Genomic DNA, 13,095 nt, shown 5'->3' with positions numbered 1-13,095 from the left:
GAAGCTGCAATGTGGCCCCACAGCCAGATACTAGACGATCCAACAACAGATAGTGATCATGGGTTGGATCCGGGTTTTGAGAAGTCAATGAGTCGGAAAATGAACACATTTTGTATTCTCAAAGACAAAATTATACCCTCGGAGGCTATAAGACATATTCTTTCAGACCCACGGCTCCTTGTGGTTTACCTCTGGGCCGAGCGAAAGTACATTATATTCTGGCTTTCACAGAGATGGCCTTTGAGGAGACGGTGTCCTCCCTGGCGGATAGTGGCCTGTGCTTTGCCCTTTTTGAAGGCAATGAGATCGTTGTAACGGCTTTAGCAGGTCTCTGGGCAGCAGGTCGGGACCTGAGCTAGTGCTTGCTGGCCCGAAGAGTATGCATGCCTGTGACGCAGCAAGGCCAGTAGATGACTTTTTACAACGTATCGACCGTTTACCATAGCAAAGTTTTAGTCAAAAGAGTTCAGACACCGAAATATTTAGACCCTAAACTGTTCAGACACCGGGCGATTCGCGGCCCCTTTTCGCCCTTGAGCGGCCGGAAGAGCCGGAATTCCAATGCTCGTAAAGCAAGTGGCCGATAAGGGCTCCTAGTCTTGTCGCGGTGGCACTAGCAAGGATAAGGTGCACCGCAAGCAATATACGCAGCCGCTCGTAGGCGAATAGCACCTAGTTGCGAATCCAGTGATAATTCAGGAGCACGGCGAGGTCCGCGACAAAGAAGCCGGCCTTCTCCTTCAAGCTATCCAAAGAGTAGGTAGGAGTACAGTAGGCCGGGATCCACTGCGCGCGTCAGCCATCGTCCAAGGCTCAAACGTGCCGCTTATATTGCGAACGTCGCGTAGGACACCCTCGGCCAACTAGCCGCCCGTCGTCTGCGAGTATACCAGCCCGAGGACCTTCCAGTAACTCCTGACGCTTGATTCTTTTTTGATCCTCGACCTGCGGACCCTCCACACCAGATAGGTCTTGGGCATAGAGCCTTTGCACGCGTTCATCGCTTTTGTCGGATCGATCTTTCATCTGGTTTAATATCTATAGGTCTACGTTTACTCTCCAACCTGTGAAGGGCTGAGGCCAAATTGGTCCAATACTGACTTGGCCAACATGCTGTTTACAAAAAGCTAGACACTGGTAGAAATAGGGGTAGGTAGGCTATATGGCAAGGCCATTTAGTGAGAAGCAGGTCTAACCCGTGCCACAACCCTACATTCAAATTGCCTCTTGGAAAGTATCAAGTATGGTATACAGCCCAATAAGTCGTATGCCGGATTCCATCCCTAGCGTCGCACGGCATTTGGCCCTTCGCACCGACCCTGCCGTTCCAACTGAACTTCTCAATGCTCGAGGTAATTAGATCCGCGGCATCCCTAGAATCGACTTCACACCAGTACACGCCATACGGGCCCTGGCAGGAGAAACCAATGACGCAGGACCCGTAGCTGTCGAAAGGAACCCAATGATTGTTCCCGTAGCCTGCAAATGCATATGCAAGGTGTTTGTCGCGAATTTGCTGGCGCAACGCCTCACAGTCGGAAATTAACGGCGAGCCGCCCGAGGACTGGTTGATAAAGCTGGCATCTCCGCAATAGCCTGTGCCATCAGAAGCTGTCGCGTCCACCAAGCGGGGGATTTCATCCGCCTGGACGAGACCGAGAAATGAGAGAGCAAGCAGAACTGTGCTTGAGAGAATTGCACGCATATTGAGCCTTTTAGACCTATGAGCAAATATTTCTTTGCAAAGATGAGCAGGGTAGTAGGATCTACTTACTAAAGCTGCGGCTGGATAAATAGGTTTAGTAGCAGAGAACGAGTCAAGATATCCGGAAGACTGTAGACTGGACCAGTAAGGACGGTCTGTGTATTGAAGTATGGAAGCGTTACATGAGAAAGCTATCTACAGTAGGGCCTGACCCCTATATATAGTTTTCCAGTAGAAGGATCGCAGCGTAGTCAAAATGCGTAGGATCCTAAACAACATGAACTATCCCTGAGGCTGAACGAACGCAGTATTGACATTGGACAGTTCGGGTACCCTAAACCATCTAAAATTTAGAGCCATGTACTCTAACAAACTAGCCTCGGCTACATAGCGCCCTGTTGCAGAGATTGTAATCCTGATAACCCCGATAAGAGTTATGTATAGGTAGCTATCGACTTTTGTGGGGCAAAAGGAGAACTCAACTCACTCCCACAATTGTTCCCACTTATAAATCCCGATAGTAGCTCTGCTATTAGGTCGGACCAGAGTCATTTTAAAAAAGACTAGATATCTGCTTATAGAAGGATCTTGTCTCTAAAGCTTCTTTCCTCTAATCTTAGATAAATCCCGTAATATTGGGACCTGTGAATTATTAGACCTGACTAGTTTTGCCGTTTCTGGGTTGGCGCCCCAATACGTCGTCGCAACCTCTTCCTCCATAGTCTTGACATATCTTGCATTCATCGCCGCATTTCTTTCACTCCGGCCCCCACAGACAACTGTGCCTTGGCTTTCAGCCCGACTCGCTGCCCCTTTCATTTCACCGGATATGTCGCTCGATCCGACGCCCAGCTCGTTCTGGCTCCAGTGGACCTTGCGGAGCCGCTAAGCTACTGCTCTAGGACGCCTAGCAAGAATGCGAGAACAAGCGATGTAACCGTATGGCATGGCCTAGCGTTATGACCAGAGCCCAGGACCCATCGAACAGGAGGGGCTAATATAGAAGAACCGAGGAATTACCAAGTAGAAGCGCACCCTGCGCTTGCAGCATAGAGCCGCTAAAAGCCGGTCAGTTCTCGATAATCTCCAGCACCATCATCTCCTCTGCTTTCTCCTCTTCGTCAGGTACCCATTCTGACGAGATGTTTCGTTCTTGGGTTTACTCAGCCCTCTTTGCGACAATCCTTGGATACTGCATTTCTGAGTACACAGGCGAACGCTGCAGAGGCGCTGAAGGTGGAATTCACTAGTTTGTAGGATCTAGCGCATATAACAAGCTAAATGAGGGTGTTGCCTCGTCGCTTTTCGGTTAAATTGACAATGTCCATGATGACCAATACTCAGTCAATTTTTACCCGAATGATGATTGCACCGGCCATGTTGCTGGAACTATTCAGAACATAAATGGCTGCCTTGATAATCTATATGCGTCCAGCAACACCGTCGGTTAGTCAGTCAGTCCAAAGCGCTGTCCCTGTTTCTAGGGAATCCAATACACCGATAAGTAAAAGCTTTGAGATGACAACCCATACAACCTTCCTGCGCAAGATGCAGAGCATATGAAGGTTCCAATCACCCATGGCCTCTTCCGCACAGTGGGTAAAGCTAACCACATGGTAGTCTGCGCCTACGTTGACAAAGCCTTGGAATGTTCCTGACCACTGACCTGGAGCATGTCAGTAGCATCCAGAGCATTTGGGCCAACCCAATCGAGGATGCAACCTCGGATGAGTCTTTAAACTTATCCTCGATGCATATCTAGAGGCTAGGCAGCTTGGATGGCATACAGTGACTTCAATGCGCTAGTCTAGGAAACCCTTAAGCTTCAAGCATTCTTTGCGCACTTCTACAGGCGTCTTTGGCTGGCGATCATGAATGCGCGTGACGGTATCATTGAGTCCCTCTTCGGTCGAGGCCAGTGCCTATACTCCATTTTCAGTGACTGGATGATCCATCAGAAACTAAGAGGCTCTTACCACTGTAATTGCCAGAGTATGATTCCCTCCGATAATCTGTCCTCAACGGCTCCAAATTGCCATGACGACGTCCTGATGGCACTTTCAAAGTTGGTCAATCGTAATCTTTTATCCCTGTTAGCATCAAACCTGAGAGGGATGGTTCATAAACACATACAATGTCGTCTAACATCTCTTTAACTTCCCAAGGACCGTCTGTAGAATCATAGTCTCACCATGTCGACAATCTAATAGTCATCTATGTGATTCAACTCAGCATAGATTCTCTGCAGCACCACTGAGTGCTGCCAGTCTTTGCATAGTCTAGTGGAGCTGCAGCAACTTAACGTGTGGAAGGGGCCGATTGGGAGGACCCATTGGTGGAACAACATAATATTGTGCTATCCAGTCACTCTATCAAACATGTCCAGGAGATTTCATATTCGGGCTAGTCAATCCCACTATGAAGGACGGCTACTGGGGGTGGGTTGCACATGGCACCGCATCGGCTATGACTGCAGGAATGTGGGCATCTCATCGCCCTGTAGTGATCCAGATATGTACCCTGTCATGGAGAATATCAGGAACAACAGACCGTGCCTCGCGCAAAAGAGTTCATGATGATGACCAGCGAGGCAGCGACTCGGGGATGCTAGACTCGTGAGAAGCGCATGCATGAAAAACCTCATTCCTGAGCGGGATCTGACGACGGTCGACATTCGCTCATTATGTCGCTCAGTCTTCCCGCCACAGGCGCGGTGCTCTCTAAGCCGCGCAGCAGCAGGAAGTGAAGCTTCCGCTAACCCGCACGGAGTAATGATGTGTGCAGCTTCTCGACATTATTCGGGACGTGGAACGGGCATGGCGTCGCGATGGTAAACCGGCGGCAAAGCCTGTCAGCTCTTCAGTCCGACCTTCCGCCATTGCTCTGTACCGTCGGGGCATTGAAGTGGACGGTCGGTGCGAACAGTGGAAGAAGTAGAATTTCACCGGAATATGATAAGCGAGCTTTGTTCTGTGGCAGTTTTTCGAACTGTTGGTGGAACGGAAAGGCGTGTAAGTGTGCGTATCCTTGGTCCCAAACAGCCTGTCGCGAGCGGGCCATCGTCGAGGCTCGAAAACGATTTATCCTCCTGCTTTTCCTTGCTCAGCGTTGCTAAGAGTCCTGGTCGCGTTTGATAGCAAGCCGTCCTCTACGTATTGCGAGCGGTTGGAGGGAAATCATATCTGCTATATCAGTTGATGATGATTTAGCGCCATAAGAAAGAGTTGGTTTTGTTTTGAGGATCCGCAGTCATGGGGCAGGAGGGTGTATTAAAGTTAGCCAAATATCTAGAGCGTGGGTGAGATCCAAACAGTTAGTTGCTGCGATGGTCATAATAAAAGAGCGATCATGGTCAGAAGAAGAGAGGGTAGAAAGAATTCGTGGAGTGCTGTCTCGACGCATTTCGAACCCCCATCTTGGGGTATTTATGTCAAGAATGAACACTATTCAACCAAAACGGGAAAGCATTTTGCTAGTCGTCCCAGAGATGCAGCTCTACCTAACATTCGCTTCAACGACATCTCCCATTGTAAGCATGAAGGAGGCAGTGAGTGATTCTTTTATTAAATACATCAAATCCATTAAGTATATAGACATCGACACTATCAAGTATACATGTTTTTGATCTTAACTACCTGCTGATTCATGTGTCCGAGTAGGCGAAAATCCTTCGCTTGTGCTTTTTATTTGGGGAAATGTATATATATATATATATATACTCACACCCGACATTCCAGTCCTCATATTCCTAACAAAGTGGACACCCATCAACTGTAAAAACCATGTTGTATTTATATAATTATGTTAGTGTAATAGTTTCACCAGAGAAAAAGCACTTCCACACTCAGTGCTATGCCACATGGTCCTGCATCTGTCAAGGCGACTAATTGAGTTTTCTGGCCTTCAGTCGTCAATCTCTCTACGACATTCCAAACGCTCCGTCACCTTGCCTGTTGAAAATATTCTNACCAAAAAAAAGGAAAGAAAGAAAAGGAAAAGCGACAAGGCGGGGATTTGAACCCCGGCTCACGAATGAATTTGATATTCGGGATGATGATAATCAACATCCAATTCGAATCAAACGCCTTAACCACTCGGCCACCTTGCCTATTGTAGAATTCAGAGTCTAGATTAAACATTAAGAGGGAGGACATTCAAAATCCGGTTAAAAAAAAACACTGACAAGGTCTAGAATCTTATCGTCACAAAATCGGCTCGTGCCGAATAGAAAGTGGGGAAAATGGAAAAATACAAGGACGCCATCGAGCGCCACTTTTGAGGCGATCAGGCCTACCACATACATGATTTCCTATACGAAAAACATCTTCTACATTGCTAGGTCGAGGAACTAGGGAGCTACCCCCAAAAAAAAAAAAAAAAAAAAAAAAGAAAAAGCGAATGAGAAAAGCCCCTATGGCATAAGGGCCGACTTGGGTTAGCGGCAGCAAAAAAGAAGGAGAGGATCATCTCTCTTTTTTAATCGACAAGGACCGGATTCGAACCGGCGCTCCCTAAGGAATCAGCTAAGGAGGTTATAAGACGGGGATGCATAGCCTCCCCTTATCTCACACCTATTCGAGGCTGACGCGTTAACCACTCCGCCACCTTGCCTGTTATTGAAATATCAGCCATTGATCCCTCTTATCACTATGTGCAAGAGAAAAGAAATTCGCCACCACCATAGAGTTGAATTTTACTCGAGCTTAACCCGAACTTATACGACATGGAGGGTCGGACTGACCGTTTTGTTAGTGACCTTGGTTCAGGGCGTCATCAACGGTGTCTCTGGACTCTAACCTGCAGGTAATTGATCCAGTAGAGATGACACATGGCCGCAATCATACTAAAAACTGGCGCTAGTTCGGGCTAAATCCACATTCTACAGAGTAGTGAATTCTTTTGGTCAAGATTATTCACCTCGAATTTCAGTTTTTCAACAACAGGCAAGGTGGCCGAGTGGTTAAGGCGTTTGACTTGAATAGGTTTGAGAAAAGGGGAAGGCTTTGCATCTCCATCTTATAACCTCAAGATCATCAAATTCATTCGTGATCCTGGGTTCAAATCCCAGCCTTGTCGTTTTCTTTTCTTTCTTCCTTTTTCTTTTTTTTTCTACTGCTGGGAGAACCCCTTCGTACCTGGCGATATTTATTTTTTATTTTTTACTTTTTTATTTTTGAATAGGAAATCATGTGATGGCGCGATCGAGCGCGACTCAAGAGATCATAACGAGGACCTTGAATCGCGCTCGATCGCGCCGTTGTCGTATATTCCCTTCTTTTTTACTTACTCCATTTAAATGGTCGCTTCTGGAATGTTACTTCAGTGAAACCTGCCCTTAATTATTTTTGCCCTTTTTGAGGGTCTCCTTCCTAGGATAAGTAGATACCCTACTGCCCTAAATTAAGGATACCCAGTACCATGTGTTTAGTACACCCAAACGATAACTCATTTTTTTGCCCCTCATATATATTATTCAGGTTTGCTATTATCTGACAAACGTAGCTCAATAGTTCGCAATTGCGGCAAGGTGGCCGAGTAATGCCTGTTCTTGGTTTTTGCCAATATACTGACCTCCATGTTGTGAATCGTGTCTCTGGACTAAAGAATCATAACCATTCCCTAGGTCATGCTTGAATTGTGTCCTTGTCATTTGAAATTCAAATTTACTCTCCCTTTTATTCACCACTTCATTTGAATAGTCACCTAACCTGAAGGTGTCGAAATTTGTTCACTCCCGACAAAGTTGACAGACATTGTTGACCTGCGATTGTCGCAATCAGAGCTGGAAAGGTTCCTCTACAGGGGTGGCACTGTTTTGTAGCTTTGCTTTTGTCCGCTTCTTGCGTGCTCAAATTCAGAGCTTGATTCAACTTCTATCAATCCACGTCTCAATAAAGAAGTAACGCACATGCTGTACCATCACCATTGTAATATAAGAATGTCATTTAAGATGTTGTAGACCCTAAAATTCTTTTAGCATTTGATGTCGACATCTACCAAAGAGAAACGCAACAGGACTATTTAGCGTGATTAATCTTCCCAACTAACTGACAACTGACAATGCCGACACAGTAGAAGCATCCAGGTATGAAGCAAAACTCTTACATCCCAACATGAAACTCTCGATGCCTTTCTTTGGCAAGAACTTAAGGATAGTTGGGGTAGCTAATCATTGTAAAAATACCAAAAGTCCGCATATGGATCGCAGCTATAGTCCGTTGTACTAGCTGTGTATGCAACAAATATCACAGTGGCGCAATTCAATTCAGACAAACATTCAACTAGCTATGTCCAAGGAGCAGTTGACAAATGTTTGTTTCTCTCAAACTATATACATGATTCATGACCATTTCCCCATTCGATGAAAGGTATTGACTTTTGCTGCAGGCACGAGCTGATTAGTGATGGTAGGGACCAGGGATTGAAATATTGAGAGAGAAGAGAAAAAAAAAAAAACATTATTACATACAAACAGACGGTCCGTATCAGCGACCAGTATGCAATCTCTCATTAGATGTTGGTATCTGGGCTGCGTACTTGGGTGTTTCGGGAAGCCACAGGTGTTAAGAGACATAGTGATGTTGTAGATGCATGTGGAATTTCAGGTCATCTGCAACCCTACCGAAACATAGTTTGTGATTCTCCTGATAAGTTTAAGACTGCGTGTGGCATCTAGTAGCAGATTGAATCTTAAGGTGGTCTTGTGTATGGCTTTTAGCACTATACACACGAGCATACACACAGAGAGAGATAGAGGGAGAGGGAGAAAGACAACACCAGCTGCCGGTGTCTAGGGAGACGAGGCTCATGCTTAGACATGATGATGAGTAAAACATCTGCTATTGGGCATGTTGGAGTATGTTTGCTCCTCGCAGAAGATCTAGACCTAGCCAGCTCTTAGAGTTGATCAATGATAATTGGATAATGTACGGCTGCAAGTATCCTTTAGAACTACCAGAATCCTCCTACAGATTCTGTTAGTCAGGGTCATCTGCCTTGAAGCCTGAATCTTCACTGAGACCGGCTACACAAGAGTTCTTATACTCCTTCGTCCTCCTGTTTCCTCCTACACATACGACAACGGTGTCATCTTAATTGAACAACTCAACGCAGTTCTAAGATTCTATCATTTTACCTCATCAAATAGGTCATCAAAATGTTTAATCCAGATCCCCCTGCCTGCGAAGGGTGTGGTGCTATGGGACCGCACATTACTTTGAGATGTCCATATCTTCCTTGCGCGTACTGTCGTGAGGAGGGACACATCATAGATGCGTGCCCTACCTGTCCTGTCTGTCAAACCTGCCATCAGAAAGGACATAAATCCGATTGCCCTGAGAGAAGGAATCGCTACCAGGAAATAGCTAAAACCCCTATACCGCGAAGGCATCCAGGTGCAAGGTCCATATATCCAACAAATCCTCTACCGCGCGAGTCTCAGAGCTCAAAGACAGACCATCGGGCTTCTACGCAGCAGAACCCTCAGACACAGACAGGGAATTTTTCGACTAATTATAGGCTGCCAACGTCCGATTCACGAGCGGCAGTGGGACAGGAAGACGAACAGGTAAGGCTACCATAATCCCCCATTTAGTATGATGCTAAGTATTTTCAGAACGCCTATCTCATCACGCGAAAAATCACATTCCCAGATCTCGAACTAGCACTCAGTATCGTCATGGACTATCTATTGAATCAAAGCGATGTGAATATGAGGCACATCCCGTATAAAAATGTCATCAATTCCACGGGGAAAGAGGATCTTATCAAAGTGCTCCTCAATGGTATCTGTCCAGAAATCAGGGACCTGGAAGGGAAGGAGATAACCGCTGAACGGTATGTAATGCCACTATTATAGCATACATTAATCTTACAAATGATCTGACCTGATTAGACTCGAACTCATTCGTGAGAAACAGCTCAGAGATGGAGCGGACCTGTGGCGTACCAACAGTGGCTATCTAGACTTTGTTCTCGACGATCGAAACAAAGATTACTGGCGAGCTTATGTTGGCCAGTCCAACAATCCTATGCTGAGGATAAGCCAACATATCAGAAATATACGTGATCGTAAGCGTGACAGCTTACATTACTATATTATATGGAAGGGGGGCTACTTCAGGTCAGCAAATTTCATCCGGCTATGGTCAATACCATATATCGGCATTGATTCACCAGAGATTCAGCTTATTGCCCAGAATATTCTTGAAGTAGGCATGTGCTTTGCTTTTCAATCCCTCCCTCCAGCAACCTTAGAAAGAATCTTTGGAGAAGTGGTGGGCAGCCCTTACGCAGGTGTGGGACTCAACATTGTCTCACCACTGTTTCAAGGATCAAATATACGAGTAGAGGCACGCCATCATTTCTCTCAGCAAGTAGCTTGCTCCTCAGACCCTGAAATCCGGAATTGGCCAGCATTTCGGGCACGGGAGAGAGCGAAGGAGGAAAGAAACGAGAAAGAAGGCAGAGCCTTCACAAAACCACCAAAGCAGATGATGAGACTTGAGGACGTCAATTGTGCCCTTGCTTCTGCTATTGCAGCAGAACCTGATCTCTCACATCTTCAACCTCCCGATTTCAAGGGACGTGCACTGCGAGAAATTCATGACAATCACCAAGTTGATCTAAGAGAGCTGAAAGCGCTCACTGCTGTCAGAGTTTGCACTGACCTTGGACTTAATGAGATTCCTGCCATGATACCGCCAGATGGGAATGTCAATGCATATATTGGTATAGTGCTTGATCATGTCCTACCAGGGAGTAATAAAGAGGACTCCATCTTTAGTCTACTTCCTTGGGGTATTAAGGAAAGTGGATTTAATCATGCAAATTGCTTGATTTGGGTTCACAACTTGCGCTTATATGATGTCTCTTCCTTGTTGCAGGAGAGAATCAGATCCATGAGTGCAGAGGAGTTTGAAATTCTCCGCAACTTTAACCATGGACTCATCAAACAGAGCCAGCTAAAAGTGATCATCATGTGTGGATCCTTTGATAAGAATATTCTGGTACCTGAGGATGCCCCCAAAATTTCAGTCAATCTTGAAGAAATCAGCTTTGATATGTTCCTTGAGCATGATGGGCAATGTGTCACCAGGATTTATGCCTGCTCACCTGCTGCATTGCCAGCCCTTCTAGACGATAAATGGCGGGAAGCTCGAAAGATTAGCCTCTTATTCAGATTTGCAGCACTCATCACAGGAACACCAGGAATCTGGCCAGGATTCCAGAATGCAGCAATTACATGCACTGAGATAGTCCGACTGGTTAATGACGACAGAATTGCAAGGGCAGAAGGACGGCCAGCGACTACCGTCGACTCCCTCAGCTCCAGCATTCGGTTTTGGCTTGGGACCAAAGGTTTTGAGAAGGAAGAAGATATTCTTCGCCTCCAAGAAAAATCAAGTCTGGCCGAAGCCCTTATGATGGTCATGAGTTTACTTCAATGCCGGCCGAGCGACATAAAGACAACTTTTCGGAAGAAAGCAGTGACTGCGAGTTTGGCTAGAAGAAGGGGTGTATACACCAAAGAGCAGCTTGACCACGTAAAGAGTTTACTTGTCGAGCTTAACCCGAAATGGTTCCCAGATCATACGTATACGAAGAAGATGCAATCTACAAGCAAATACAACATTGAAGCCGACAATCCGAATGCGCATCTCGATGCTGCCAAGGCGACCGAAGACGCACAATTGGAAGAGGCAAATCCTCTCGACGAACCCCTTTCTGATGGCCCACAGAAAGACGCTTCCATCAAAGCTGCCAAAGGAGCCACGGTTAAGCAAGTGTTGCAAGCCGAGATGGACCTCGACGAAGACCCTGATGACATCCCCGAGGAAATTGTGACTGATGACCCCAATGGTTACCTTGAGGTGACTGCGGAGCAGTTGGAAGAAGCAGTAAATGCTATCGACCAAGACCTGTCCGATGATCCACAGGAAGACGCCGCCATCAAAGCTGCCAAAGAAGCCAAGGTCAAGCGAGTGCTGCAAGTAGAGACGGATCTCGCTGAAGACCCAGATGCCCTCCTTGAGATGGACGAGGAGGCTTTGGAAAAGACCAGGGAAATCTCATACGGTGTCCCCTTTCAAGGTCTCTCGCAAAAGCGTCCTCCTGCAAATGCCGTGCTTGTTCCGGTATACAAAACAAGGATGGAACTACTCAACGGCGGCCGCCTTTATAAAGGGTGTAGGAGAATAGAGGACACGATTACTGCTATGTTGCCCATGTATGTTATCGCAAGTGTTAAAGCTCAGCCTGGACAGCTGGATGCAAAACACGATCTGCTAGTTCGGGCGGAGCTCAAGCCAGCCGGCGAAAGACACCCAAATTGCTGGGCCACACAGGCTCGAGATAGTGACCCAGGTGCCCGTCTCGCAATCACTGTGACTAGAGAAGAAGGAAATCGGTGGATCACGACCTATGCTACCAACGATGGCCCATGGGCCCCATACAAAGCCAACACATTTGTGGATTGGCTGACTGGCGTTGAGTACATACGTATCGCCCGAGAGCCTAGAAGATTCCTCCATTTCCAACCATCATTGCAAAAGAATCTGCCTGAGGAACTGCAATACTTCGTTGGGGGAGGTTACACTAACGATGAGGGGGATCGATTCAAGAATCGGAAGAAAAATACGCATTCAGCTCGTGTAGCCTTAAACCAACACCTGCCACAGGCAGCAAGCTCTCTACCCGGTTATGATCAACACTCGGACTACCAGGGCGAGGATAGCGAAGACGATCTCGAGGTGTAAGGCAATATCTCAATATGCGGTCACCTGTTATGCTGAAACGCTTGGTGCGTTGAGCGCGCGGCTTTTATCCCGCAGCCCGGCTGAATGAGAAGATGCTTTTATGCTGCTTTCTCGATCTCTGAACCTATGATAATTTGTTGTCTCTTTCTGCTATGGCGAAATTCAATTTGCTTCCACCATCATTTGCAACTAGCCTCAGGCTCAAAACCATTCTGTCTTCTAGCTGACCTCTCTTGACGGACAACGTGCGCGACGTTGACTGGTCCTCGATACTCGGGGTGAACCGGGTTGAGAAGCCGCTAAATGCTACCAGGCAAGCTTCTGCCGTCCTTCCTCCAGACGCGAGCTGAGGTCGTGGAGGAGCTATGCAGTCCTGCGTGGCTGCACCACAACACAAAGGAACGCTTTGCATAAGGGCGCGTGTGCAAATTGTCTGTCGGCTAATTAAGGTGCACAGTGTACGGTCAGGTTGCGCCAGCGTACTGCGACCTGGCATTAACAACTTGATGAGTAAGTCTTCTTTATCTTCTTGTGTCACTCTTTCCTAATTTGCATACCGGTATCAGTCGCGCTGGTGGCTTGGGGTACCTCTCTAGATACGCCCCAAAGCTGTGAGACATGCCTGCCAGCGAA

General features: G+C 46.8%; 3 protein-coding genes and 3 non-coding genes across 6 annotated transcripts; 2 read left to right on the top strand and 4 right to left on the bottom strand.

Annotated features, from left to right (window-relative positions):
- Positions 1-672: 672 nt before the first annotated feature.
- Positions 673-1,026, bottom strand: Aud_010690 (uncharacterized protein; the record flags this gene model as incomplete). The annotated part of the gene is made up of 2 exons (XM_043295523.1): positions 673-786; positions 865-1,026. 2 exons carry the CDS (start codon positions 1,024-1,026, stop codon positions 673-675), a joined length of 276 nt encoding a protein of 91 aa, XP_043151458.1.
- Positions 1,027-1,237: 211 nt separating this feature from the next.
- Aud_010689 (uncharacterized protein) lies at positions 1,238-1,705 on the bottom strand (the record flags this gene model as incomplete). The annotated part of the gene is made up of 1 exon (XM_043295522.1): positions 1,238-1,705. One exon carries the CDS (start codon positions 1,703-1,705, stop codon positions 1,238-1,240), a length of 468 nt encoding a protein of 155 aa, XP_043151457.1.
- Positions 1,706-5,704: 3,999 nt separating this feature from the next.
- On the bottom strand, positions 5,705-5,813 carry Aud_010688. Its single transcript has one exon. It is a non-coding gene; the product is annotated as a tRNA-Ser (tRNA).
- A 373-nt stretch (positions 5,814-6,186) lies between these two features.
- On the bottom strand, positions 6,187-6,316 carry Aud_010687. Its single transcript has one exon. It is a non-coding gene; the product is annotated as a tRNA-Ser (tRNA).
- A 331-nt stretch (positions 6,317-6,647) lies between these two features.
- On the top strand, positions 6,648-6,781 carry Aud_010686. Its single transcript has one exon. It is a non-coding gene; the product is annotated as a tRNA-Ser (tRNA).
- Positions 6,782-9,383: 2,602 nt separating this feature from the next.
- On the top strand, positions 9,384-12,462 carry Aud_010685 (GIY-YIG nuclease family protein; the record flags this gene model as incomplete). Its single annotated transcript, XM_043295521.1, has 2 exons — positions 9,384-9,541; positions 9,600-12,462. 2 exons carry the CDS (start codon positions 9,384-9,386, stop codon positions 12,460-12,462), a joined length of 3,021 nt encoding a protein of 1,006 aa, XP_043151456.1.
- Positions 12,463-13,095: the final 633 nt, after the last annotated feature.

Source organism: Aspergillus udagawae (genome assembly GCF_001078395.1).
Source record: "Aspergillus udagawae IFM 46973 DNA, scaffold_9, whole genome shotgun sequence".
Lineage (NCBI taxonomy): Eukaryota > Fungi > Ascomycota > Eurotiomycetes > Eurotiales > Aspergillaceae > Aspergillus > Aspergillus udagawae.
This window is presented reverse-complemented; position numbering and strand designations above follow the sequence as displayed.